This window comes from Notothenia coriiceps, unplaced genomic scaffold (genome assembly GCF_000735185.1).
Source record: "Notothenia coriiceps isolate Sejong01 unplaced genomic scaffold, NC01 NC01_scaffold00038212, whole genome shotgun sequence".
NCBI classification, from domain to species: Eukaryota; Metazoa; Chordata; class Actinopteri; order Perciformes; family Nototheniidae; genus Notothenia; species Notothenia coriiceps.
In genome coordinates, this window is record NW_011370913.1 from 19,695 (window position 1) to 30,981 (window position 11,287).

Below are 11,287 nucleotides of genomic sequence, written 5' to 3' on the forward strand. Positions count from 1 at the left end.
CTCCACTGCTGTCCTCCGCTCCTCGAGGCTCGCGCACACGCAGCGCGCTCCCTGCCTGAATGCCGATTATCAAGCTGACTGACAGCAGCCGGCAGGACATCAGCAGCCAGCGACTCGCGAGTGCAACACACACACACACACACACACACACACACACACACACACACACACACACACGCATGATGGCTGAGAGAAAGAGCAGCGTTGTGTGGAGCAATTTCACAACTGGCAATTACCCAAGATCCGCGTTTCTCTAACAGGGCTTCAAAAGAGGGGTTTGAGCAGTATGAGGCATGGCTACAATGGGTGAATTGTTTGGTATTTTGAAAGAAAAACATCACAGACATGTTTTGTATAGGTATGGCCCAACAATATATTTTTCCAATATAGCATGATAGGTCCACTTTAAGGATTGCTCAGTGACTTGGATGGCCCGAGCGGGACTCCTTTTTCCAAACTGTCTTATATTTCATTAATGTCCCTGTTTTGATGCTGGTGGGAAGGGTGTATTCAGCTATTCAGCGGGGGGCAAAGCAGATGTCATGGCTCAGGATGAATAGTGCCCTGAGGGGAAGGGGAGAGAGAGTTGTCGAGTGTGGCCTCTATACTCTGGAGACCCACCCAGGATCGTATTCAAAGAGGACTCAATGTGTCCTTCCATGGCTTGCTGAATGACAAACACACTCTGAAGGACAATGATAAAGTGGGAACTCAGTGGAAAAACACACAGAAGTGCTTAACAGCTGTGGTTTTGAGGATATCCTAAAATATTTGGCCATTGACACACATGCTAGGGAAATATTTCTGTTTCAGCATTTACTAGTTTATAATAACATATCTAAATCATACTAGTTTTCTTGGTGAAGGAGAAGCCTGGCAACGTACACAGTGAGGCATATTATCAAAAGGCTGTGACTTATGCATCTGCAGCATGGAGGGCTACCCTGTCATTTCTCTGGCAATAAAGCGGGTCCCAGATGTCCTCCCACCCCCTCACACTGTTAGCAGACGCACCATGCTCCCACTGTCACTCACCAGGCCTTTGTTCTCAGACAGAGCGTTCAGACTCAGTGTACATAAATGTTGCCACACACAGACCTCTGATACAGGACAGAGTACAGTAAAAGCTGAATTGTACATGCTTTGTCCAAAAAAAACATGTGAATAATGAATGATTAAGTGGATATTCAGCACATTTTAACATCAATAACTCCCACAGATTAAAGTGGCCTGACTTGTTTATTATTCCATGCCATATATCATGGGATCAGACCATAAATAATCTTCCTGAGTATTTCTTTATCTTTCTCTTCTAATCTGACACACCTTTCAGAACATTCTGCCTAATCAAACCATCTCTCTATGTGACCTCTGTTGCTATGTGAGTGGGAGGGGAGAGCAGAAAACATTACACTGCAGTTTCATCAGTGCCAAGCATGCAATTTGATGCATGCGATTTTAGTATATATATATATATATAAAGAGGAGCTGATGTTTCATTATTTACATAAAATATCAGTGATATGTATTTACATAATTTGGCCTTTCTTCAGGAAATTTCACAGTGAAATGAGCCCATTTAGCGGCATATTTTTGTGAAAAACACAACACCTCACGTGCTTCAACAGCTATCAAAATACGTATAAAATCAAAATGATATGTTTCTGCCCAAGCACACCCACTGCAATCCACTTCTCATTTTTCAGAGATTAATAACTTGACAAAACATCTTGCTGCAATGAGTCATGGCAAAACGCTGTCCGGGGAGGATTGCAAAATCCTGGTAAATCTGGATCACTTTGTGCTTTGTGTTACCGTTGTATGGTTCTTACATTATTACATGTTAGACGCTTTTATCCAAAGCGACTTACATACTCAATACTGTGGACAATCACAGGAGCAATTTGGGGTGAAGTGTCTTGCCCAGGGACACAACGACATGCTGACTGCAGAGGGGTTTGAACCTGTGCCCCCCCTGATCCGAAAACCAACAAACTAACCCACACTTCCCCTCTGATTATATTTTTCTATAAAATAAATGGGCCAAACAGTCTGGCGCGCCCAGGGAATTTGCATCAAACTCTCTTGCTGTGTCTTATGCTGACAAGACAGCCTCCGATCATTTTTAACTACAGTACCCACACTCCCCAGCTGTTGAGGCCCCAGGCTTGTGAATGTTTGGAGAGTTAAAGCCCGACTTAAACACAAGCCCAGTCACCTTCCCTCTCGGTGCCCTCCCCCCCCGGCTCCTGCTAAACCAGCTCTTCTCGCTCCGTCCTTTGTCTGTGTGTCAAAACGAGCCAAATGCTTTTCTTTTTCATCCTGCTGCTAAGCAACCTGGGGGATTGAGAGTGCTGCAAAGGATTGCGGTCTTAATCAAAACTCTGGGTTATTGCGGAGTCAGCTGGTTCTGTTGCAGCGTTATTGTGCACATCGGTGTCCTGGCAAATGTTGCACTTTTGAAGTTTCTAACAAAATCCTTGCTGATAGTACCATCTGCTGCATCTTTTGATATAAAAAGGTCAAAGCACTGGCAGATCTATTTGGATGGAGAATGCAACAATACTGTGCGTAAACATGTGCATTGGACATGGGATTGGATTAGCTCATTAGGCAACACAATGTTCCAGTTGCTCTCAAAATATGGAGCTACATCAATATTATAGACTGAAAATCTTTGGGCAAATTGTTCAAAATGAAATTATAGCACAATTTGAGCCTGTCTTTTTTGATGAATCAAGTTCAACAGAGCCACTGTAAGCTGTGTAAAAGGGTTAGCTGCTTATGTTTTATCATCCTGAAAATCAAAATACAAAGTGCAGTTTACTGCCCAAATAGAGGAATGGTGTTAGCGAGTAAGAAGAATTGCTCTTGTTCTCTCTAGTCTCGTTTCCCCACAGCTGTCCCTCTCAGTCACCTAAACTGAGAGGTCAAATGCCAATGAGGGCCCCATAACGGCCACAACACGAGGGTTAGCTTTGTGTAGCTCTTACTGTATAAGAATCATAATTCATGAGGTAAATCATTTATTAAAAAGTACAAGCCTGTACAATTTAATTTAATAATTAATATGTGCCTTTTATTCAGAATTCTAAAGTCAGCATATAATAATCCTGAGTGAATAAGGACACATCTCACAGGGGATATGATGCCAAGATAGGAAATCTTTTATTACAGAGAAAAAAAACTTTTCTTCCAAAATATAGAAATCTGTACAACTTCCGCACAATCAATTTACATGAACTGTACAAATTTACAGCAGTTCATCACAACATACCCAAGGAAAAGAAACTGAACACAATAAAGATGTACTGACATGAGATCACAAGATAGACAGCTTTTCTTCTTGGGTAAGCTCAGATTTTTTTGTCTATTTTCTGGTTTTTGTATGTAAATAGCAACAAAAAAAAAAGGAAAAAAACTGAAAAGAAATAAAGAAAAAAAACAAAGGATACGTCTACACTTATAGATCATGGAAACTAATATTTTTTTACCAAACAACTTTGGTCCTTGCCAACACTCCCATCACAAATGGCTTCACTTACGAAAAGCATTATCCATGTTAAAAGATGAAATACAAAAAGGAATAAATCTAAAAACACCTCAGGATAGCAATTATTGGCACTTCCCATGTGTAATGTTATGTACTCCACCATATGTTGTACAGTTACAATACATTCTACAATATGTAAAACACCTCAAATGTGAAAGTGGCAATAATTCAACTAATCGATGACAAGTTTGACGACAACATCAAAAACTAAACTGCTGTTCCCTTCCGGTTTCATGTCTTAACATGCACAACTCCTCCACAAGGGTATTTATTGAATGTCTGAGGCCTGAGTTTGGCAATACATTCCAAGAGACTCCTCGTGTCTCAAAAAAAATGTCACAAATGTTGAACTTCAACTTGACATTTAGTGCATTTTATGTGCTATTTTACCTCTGACTACTCAAAGCACTCTCACGACATTTCTGTAACCTATGTGCGCACAAGCTGAATGGATGCCATTGAAATAATATATTACTGAGGACTTAAACCATTTTGGGTGGTGGTAGAAGGTGTCGAATAGGATTTGGGTTGAATCTTTTTTATTTTGTAGGTCTAAAACAAGATCTGTTAAAAGGGGGTTGGATCACCAGACTAAAAATTGGGGGATACATGGGATGGCAGAGTGGAAAAGATGAGAAAATCTACCAGTGTGACCATAAAATACATCGAGAGAAAAGAGACGAGACGATCATCTCGCGTCGGAAATATAGACCAATCTCAAAACATCTTGTCACATGACATAAAAAAAAGCTATTATGGAGCAGCGTGGTTTTAAAACTGGCGTCCACCAGGGAAACCGAAGCTCTGGGCTCCCATCCCAGCAAGCTCCTCTCCATCTGGCTAACATGGAATCACTGCTTTTCACAGATTGCTGAAGGGACTATCAACAGAGAACAGGGGAGGTTGGGTTAGGGGTTGCAGTGCGTCAAAGGCTATAGCTCTATTACCCATGATCATCTCGAGCTTAGGGGGAGCTTAAACACCCATAGGTCTGGTGTTGAGCGGAGAATCAGTGCCGTGACATATTCGACCAGCGGCTAAGGCCAGAAGCCGCCACAGCATCTGTTTCAGCTCGCCGTTACCCTCTCGGACCCCCAAACCGGGAGTGAAGTGGGGGTACGTCAGACAGCCATCACACCCTTTCATATGCATGTAAACAAAGTTGCTACTCAAACTCAGTAAGCAAGTGCAGCGCAATCCAGTGAGATGAAAACAATGGTCTAGTACCCTCGATTCTTCATCTTTGATCCATGTTTCCGCGTCTCTCACTTGGCCCCCCCACCCCCACCCCAGTGCAGCTTGAGCACGCCAAGTGCGTGTGCTGGTTTTAGTTTTATTTGTATCCATCACTGCTGAGGGAGGGTCAAGGGCTTGGTGGGGGATGTGGAATAAGTCCAGAGAGGGGGCTGGAGGGATTTTAGCTGCCCTGGACAAAAAGAGTCCGGCCCTGGCCCCCCCTCTCTCACACCAGCTCCCCATCCCCACCTTCCTTCCTTACCCAGCCCCCCACAGCGATGGATGATGATGATATGTGTCACATTACGTCTACCCGCATCCACATGGGGTCGGCTAGCAGCATGCTGGCTATTGGCTGAGCAGGAGGTCTGAGCTAGGAGGTGATATGTGGCACTTGAGGCACTCACCCCCACACCAGGAGGAGCGGGAAGGTGGGAAGCTGCCAGGCTGGAATTGGACACCTCAAGTGAGGGTCCGGGCAGGACTGGCTAACGTTTGTTTAAAAATCACAAATGGCTCATAATTCATAACAAGGTCTTCGTAAGGCAATGCACACATGAGGTTACGTCTCTCCTTTTACAAGACCTTGGAAATCGCACGTTAAAATAGAAGGTTGACAAGGCCTGGCGTTTTAAGTTAAAATGAATCTCTGAACAGTCGGTGCTACAGACCTCCCTTTGGCCAAAGTCACATTCATCACTTAGTCCAGACCTTTCAGATTTACTTATTTTTTCTTCTATGAGCAGCTCAAATCACCATCTGTGTGTGTGTCTAGGGGGGAGGGGGGGCTGCTTGGCTCTGCATCCTGTCAGAGCAAACAGTGCCATATGAACGGATGACAGAAGGTTTCTAACATACCACCAAAAGTACTCTCCACCTAAAATCAAAAGCTCTGAAATGTTCACAAATACAGTGTAAAAAAAAAAAAGGGTTGGAAATCCAGAGATGCACACTCCCGATTTAATAGACATCAGTCTATCCCAACGTGGGAGCTACAGTATGAACAAACGGCAAAAAATGCGAGAGGGCAATAAAAACGCGGTGAAAAGATGACATTCGAATGGATGGAATGCAGGCGATTTCTCTAAAAAGTACACATCCCACACAATCTCACGTCAAAGTGCATTCAATGTCAAATCTAACAGGGCCACATGACCGCAGTTTGGGTTAAATAGCCCACATTTTGCTACACTTTGAATTTTGGCAATGCATGAATTTTGGCAATGCAGGAGATAAAGTGATATGAGGAAAGGGGGCAAAATTAACAACACAGGAACTCTATTGTGATTTTCAACAACATTCATTAACTCGGGGGAGCGGGGGAGGAAATGGATCCCCTGCCTTTACCCCGGAAAGCTACACATAGAAGGATGATGGGGGGGGGGCGACAGTGCAACAGGACACACTGGTGCCCACAGGTTTCACAACACAGTCCACTCGTTCTGACATACTGAGAGAACGTTGAGATGAAATTGTTCTGGGGTTCGATGTTGATGAAATGGGGAGGGGGCAAAGTTAAGACCAAACGCCTCTTTCCAGCTACAAGATAAAGAAACTAAATCCCTGTGGTCCAAAAAGGGGGTCTTATAGAAAATAGAGATACTCTCATGGGACTTTCTTTATCTTGAGCTTGGACTGTAAACGGTTCAGTCGAAAACCACACTTCCTCCCCGCCCAGGAAACATAACAAGTGAAAACGGCAAATTGAATAACTTCTGGATTTTGAAATTCAAGGGCTAGCTCCTGATATTAATGCCTTACAATTTAGGTTTTGGTGTTGTTCCGTGTGTTGAACATGTACCCATAATAACCACAAGTAAGAAAGTGCAAAGTCGATGAAGCCCCTTCAGAGATGGAGCTGGGGGGGGTTCCTGGTTGGTTGGTTTAGCTGCCCCAACAGTTCCATTTCCACAAAGCCTCTCCTTAAAAACCGGAGTGGTCAACTGATCCAATGACACAACAGAACGGATGATAATGGGGGGGGAGGGGGACAATTTAGAACAAAGGTTTCCATCACCTGGACGATAGGCCACATCCTGTTTTTTTTTCTTTTCTCTTCTTTCACTATTTCATTTCATATTCTTGCTTCAAAAAGGCTCACCCTGAATCTGGCCACATGACCTGACCAGCCACGGCATGACCCTGAACAAAAGTAGGCCGGGGTGACGGTGTGCCTCTTTAACTGGACACAGTCATCATATTGTAGGATTTGGAGGGACTGGTTCTGCCCATCACCATCATTTCCTCCTTGCAGCTGCTGTGACTGTCCACCATTGGGCCCCCAGACCCGTTTCCTGAGGGGGACATGGCAGAGGACATTGCAGGCATTCCCACGGGGCAGGGTGTTGACTCGTATAGGACGCAGATGGATCCGTCCTCTCCGATGCGGTAGGAGACCTCGAAGGGGTCCACCCAGAGTGTGAGCTCACTGGGCAGCAGCGAGTAGAGCTGTTGGATGGTCAGGCCGATGCGCTGGCCTGCCTGCCCCACCAGAGGGTCCATCTTGTGGTTGATACGGATGCATCTGTAGCCCGAACCCTTGCATGGCCTGTCTGGGAACCAGTGGTGCTGATATTGCTCTGCAGGGACGGAAGATGGACAAAAAGTTTAGTTTTGGAGTGATTACTAAAAGGCAAAATCACAAAACCTGCTCTGATGAAGGCACGGAGGGTTAGAGACTTATGCAAGAAAAATGTGCGTATATTACTTCATATTTAAAAATGCTTCAAATGCTTACAATTTCTTAAAGGTTAAGATGAATTAAATCTCAACACAACATTGTTGCCTGAGTGTGTATATGTGAGTGTTCTCCAAATGTTAAAGAATACGGCTTAATGATTCAGTAGATCCTAATCTCAAGTATTGCTTTTCCACAAGAAGGCAACTCAAGTGTATACAAAACAAGATGAGATCTGACCGCAAATATATTATTGTAAAAGCAAGTGGAGTGTGTAATTCAGAAAATTTAAATGAGGGTATTGCATTCAATGTTAATCCTAAATGTAAAAGGTTATCACAGTTTGATCCTGCGGGTGTTTACCATGTGTAAAAATATAGCCTATTGCATATAGAAAACAAATGTTCTTATCTACACCAAAGTACAGGGTGCAGTTGTGTTAGGAAAGAAAACAACCACCTGTTAAAGCCATAAACAGGCAGCCAGTGGCACCCGGCACTACGTGACAAAAAAAAGGGCCATTGAATTGGCACAATCCCTCCCATGGCTGCCGTCAGTGTCACAAAGTCTCCCATGACTGGCTGAACAAAACACATCAAAAGTGTAGAAGTCCCAGCCAGCCATCTGGGACACCAGGCTCCGCCTCTTAAAGGGAAAGGACCATATTTTGTCTCTTTATCTGTGTAAAAAAATCTCATGCAGTGACTAGTGACTCTGCTCTTGGTATGCTTCAGGCATGCAAGTGGTTAAAGTTACGAGAGGAAAATTTGACTGTTGAAAATCGTATTCTGGGTGATTAAGGAAGCAATGTATGGCCCAGTCTTTCCATGGAAGTTCACATAGAAAAAGGAATTTTCTTTCTATTTTACAATTCTTTGTTCTGATTTTTAATCAGCCCACTTCAAGAAAACACACCGACAATCATTACTCTGTCAAAGCTCGTCCATATTATAATCCCATTGCTGCAAGCTTTATTGTGGCCAAAGAAAAAACAGGGTCAGTGAAGTAGGCCATTATTCAGGCTGGGGGCCCGAAGGTCACCTGTATACAGGAGCATGATAATACACCCTTACTCCCCCCGTGTCTTAACACAGACGGATGTATACTGGGCTAATGGAGGGGCCAGCAGCAGAAGTTGTCTGATCTTTGAACCTAGAACACAAAGGAAGATACCTTCAACCCCCTATTCTTAAAAAAACAGGACACACGTGGAAGAGGAGGGGGAGTAAATGAGGGTGTGCATTTTAATTAAAAAGTGTAACGAAAGACGGTTGTTTATTCATTGTATTTGACCACTTTTACTAGAGAAAACATCCGGAGATTGTATTATTGACTGGATGGGCATCAAAACAGGATGAAGCAAAGCCTTGCTAACTACAATTATGCAACTATGGAGACTTAAATCTGTTCATTTCCCCACTTCCTTTCGCCCAGCACAAACAAGAGCAGCCCAGCATGCCGACACAATAGTGAGTGACTGTTGTTTCCAGGCTAAAAGAGCTCAGACTGGCCTAGTTTAGCAGCGACGAGCCCCCATAGAATTCACTTTTGCTTCCAACTCGACATTTGTCTTATAAATTAGTACTACGGCATTCCAAGCATTCCCAAATTCATTAAATCTTTTCCGAGCCTTGCATTTGTGAGTTAAATGGCAACGTTTAATCGGGTTATGAGCACTGAAAACGTGGTGTTTCTTTCGGTGGATTTCGCCTCCATTTCCCATGTGATTACACTGCTCCTCCACATGTCATCTCGTCCTAGAGGAGCCCATCAGAAACACTTCCCCTCCCCCACCCACAGGCCTCCCAGTCCTCTCCATTCAACGTTTGCCTTGTTTACAAACACTGCCGTCAAATTGTGATTATTTTTTGTAAAAAGTTGCCCAATTTTCACGTTAATCATTTCCTAAAAATTAAACAACGCGTTACAATAATTTACGACTGGCAGTTGCACGGCCACCTAAAACGAACTGCAGCTTGTCTTTGATTCTTACGGTGTTTTAATGTTCTTTTAGCCTCGTTTAAAGACAATACTTTCTCTAGGCTGTAGAAGAAATTTCATTATTGACCTCCAACAATGATTCTACTTGGCTGGTAAGTGCTTTCGTTTTTTCTAGGGAAAATTTCCCTCAAAAAGTAATACATTCTTTATGTAGGAAATGAAGGCCATCTGCTTAGTAGACTGAGGCAGATGTATGATAGATTTAAAGCTGGAGTGTGTTTACAGCAGGAAGTGAGACACAATCCCTGCGCAGCATACTCTAAAATCGGTCATAATGCTAAAGTAAGACTGTGGGAAGCTAACGGCCGAATTTCCTGGAAAATAAAAAGAGGGAAAGTGCTATGACGACTCCCATTCATAGTGAAAAGTAAATGTGTTGGTGCCAACACTGTGAATGGGAGGGAAAACACAATATCACAGTTTAACTACATGGACAACATTTGTATTGCTAAAACAAGTATCAAGTGGTTACTCACCATATAAAACACAAACAAGTCGAAAGTAATCTTTTCTATTTTGATCACTGTATAACAAAAGTTTTAAATTATTATTGTGAGTGACCCTGCATATAATTATTTATTTCATTGCTTGTGTATTTATTGCCAACCTATTTCTAATGCATTACGTAATTGAGCAGCCTCACTGGGGCTGTTGTGCTCACAGAGCTTTATCGAGCACTTCCTTGTTCGAGCCTCTTTCCAACCCCCTCCCCCTCTTCCAAATAAAGTAACTAACCACAAATGGCCCATTTTGTGTTTTAGTGAAAAAATATCATTTAGTATCAATGTAATCGTCGAGGAATCGTCGTGAACTACTCGCAGTGTTGATTCTGGCTTGTGTTTTTCCCCCTTGTCGTGCGCAAACAGTGGTGCGCGTTGGTAGCGCACTGTTAGTGATACTAGAGAACAAAGAAAGGCTTTTTCTGAATCATCTTCAAACCAATTAAAAGAGTAATTTAATAACTAAATCATCCAACTAAACATAGGGAAAATATGTAAGAGATTATATTAAGATGTGTTTGGTGGGCGCAACGGAAGAATGTTCTCGTTTTCTTACCTGACAAAATGTCCTGTAAGCTTTGGTTGAATGTTTGGACCTGTCGATCGTTTACGTGTCCTTTTACCCTCAGAAATCTCGACAGAAACGTCACCGCGGCGCTGATCTCAGGCTTCATGGTTCCTCGGGCACAAAGAGTATGCATTGAGAAAGACAGCGGACACGACCCGTGCGCTTTTCCTGTTTGTCTCTACGTGTTGGTCCGACTCTTCGTATTTCTCGCCACTTCTTCTGAGCAGCGATCCTTATCTGTTGGCTCTTGCGTTGTTTCTCTTGACATTTATTTCGTCGAGGTAGAGTGAAGGTTCTTTTCAGAGCAGGTCCGTGTGCCAGGACGGTACAGTGTTCGGAAATAGACGCCTGTTGTTGGTAAATAGTAGGGGGGTTGGGGGGATCCCTCCGTTCCAGGTTGACCAACCCACCGTGTAGATGTTCCTCCTCCAGAGTGAAGCTCTGTGTGTGGGGGAGCAGGCTTTTATAGCGCCCCCTCCCTCCCACGGAGCCACACAAGCTGCTACAGCAACAACAGAGCACCAATCCCCGGTCGGCCTCCGTCTGACGAGCCGCATATAGGAGGAGCGCATCGAACGCGTCACCATCTGAAAATAAACAGAGGCACACAGCGTGAAACCGCGACGCGTTCACAGGCTGTCGGAAATACGCGAGTTAGAAAAAAACAACAAAAGAAAACGACAACAAAGAAAACGGCAAACTCACACCAAATGTTGTTTTAAAAAAGTTGGAAACCTATAACCTTCTTACTT

At 43.5% G+C, this 11,287-nt stretch overlaps 1 protein-coding gene across 1 annotated transcript; it reads right to left on the reverse strand.

The window, feature by feature from the left end:
* Window positions 1-3,144: 3,144 nt before the first annotated feature.
* Window positions 3,145-10,984, reverse strand: btg1 (B-cell translocation gene 1, anti-proliferative). Its single transcript, XM_010797649.1, has 2 exons — window positions 10,524-10,984; window positions 3,145-7,368 (listed from the first exon to the last, which is right to left on the reverse strand). The coding sequence occupies exons 1-2, from the start codon at window positions 10,666-10,668 to the stop codon at window positions 6,968-6,970; spliced, it is 546 nt and encodes a 181-aa protein (XP_010795951.1). The 5' UTR covers window positions 10,669-10,984; the 3' UTR covers window positions 3,145-6,967.
* Between the last annotated feature and the right edge of the window lie 303 nt (window positions 10,985-11,287).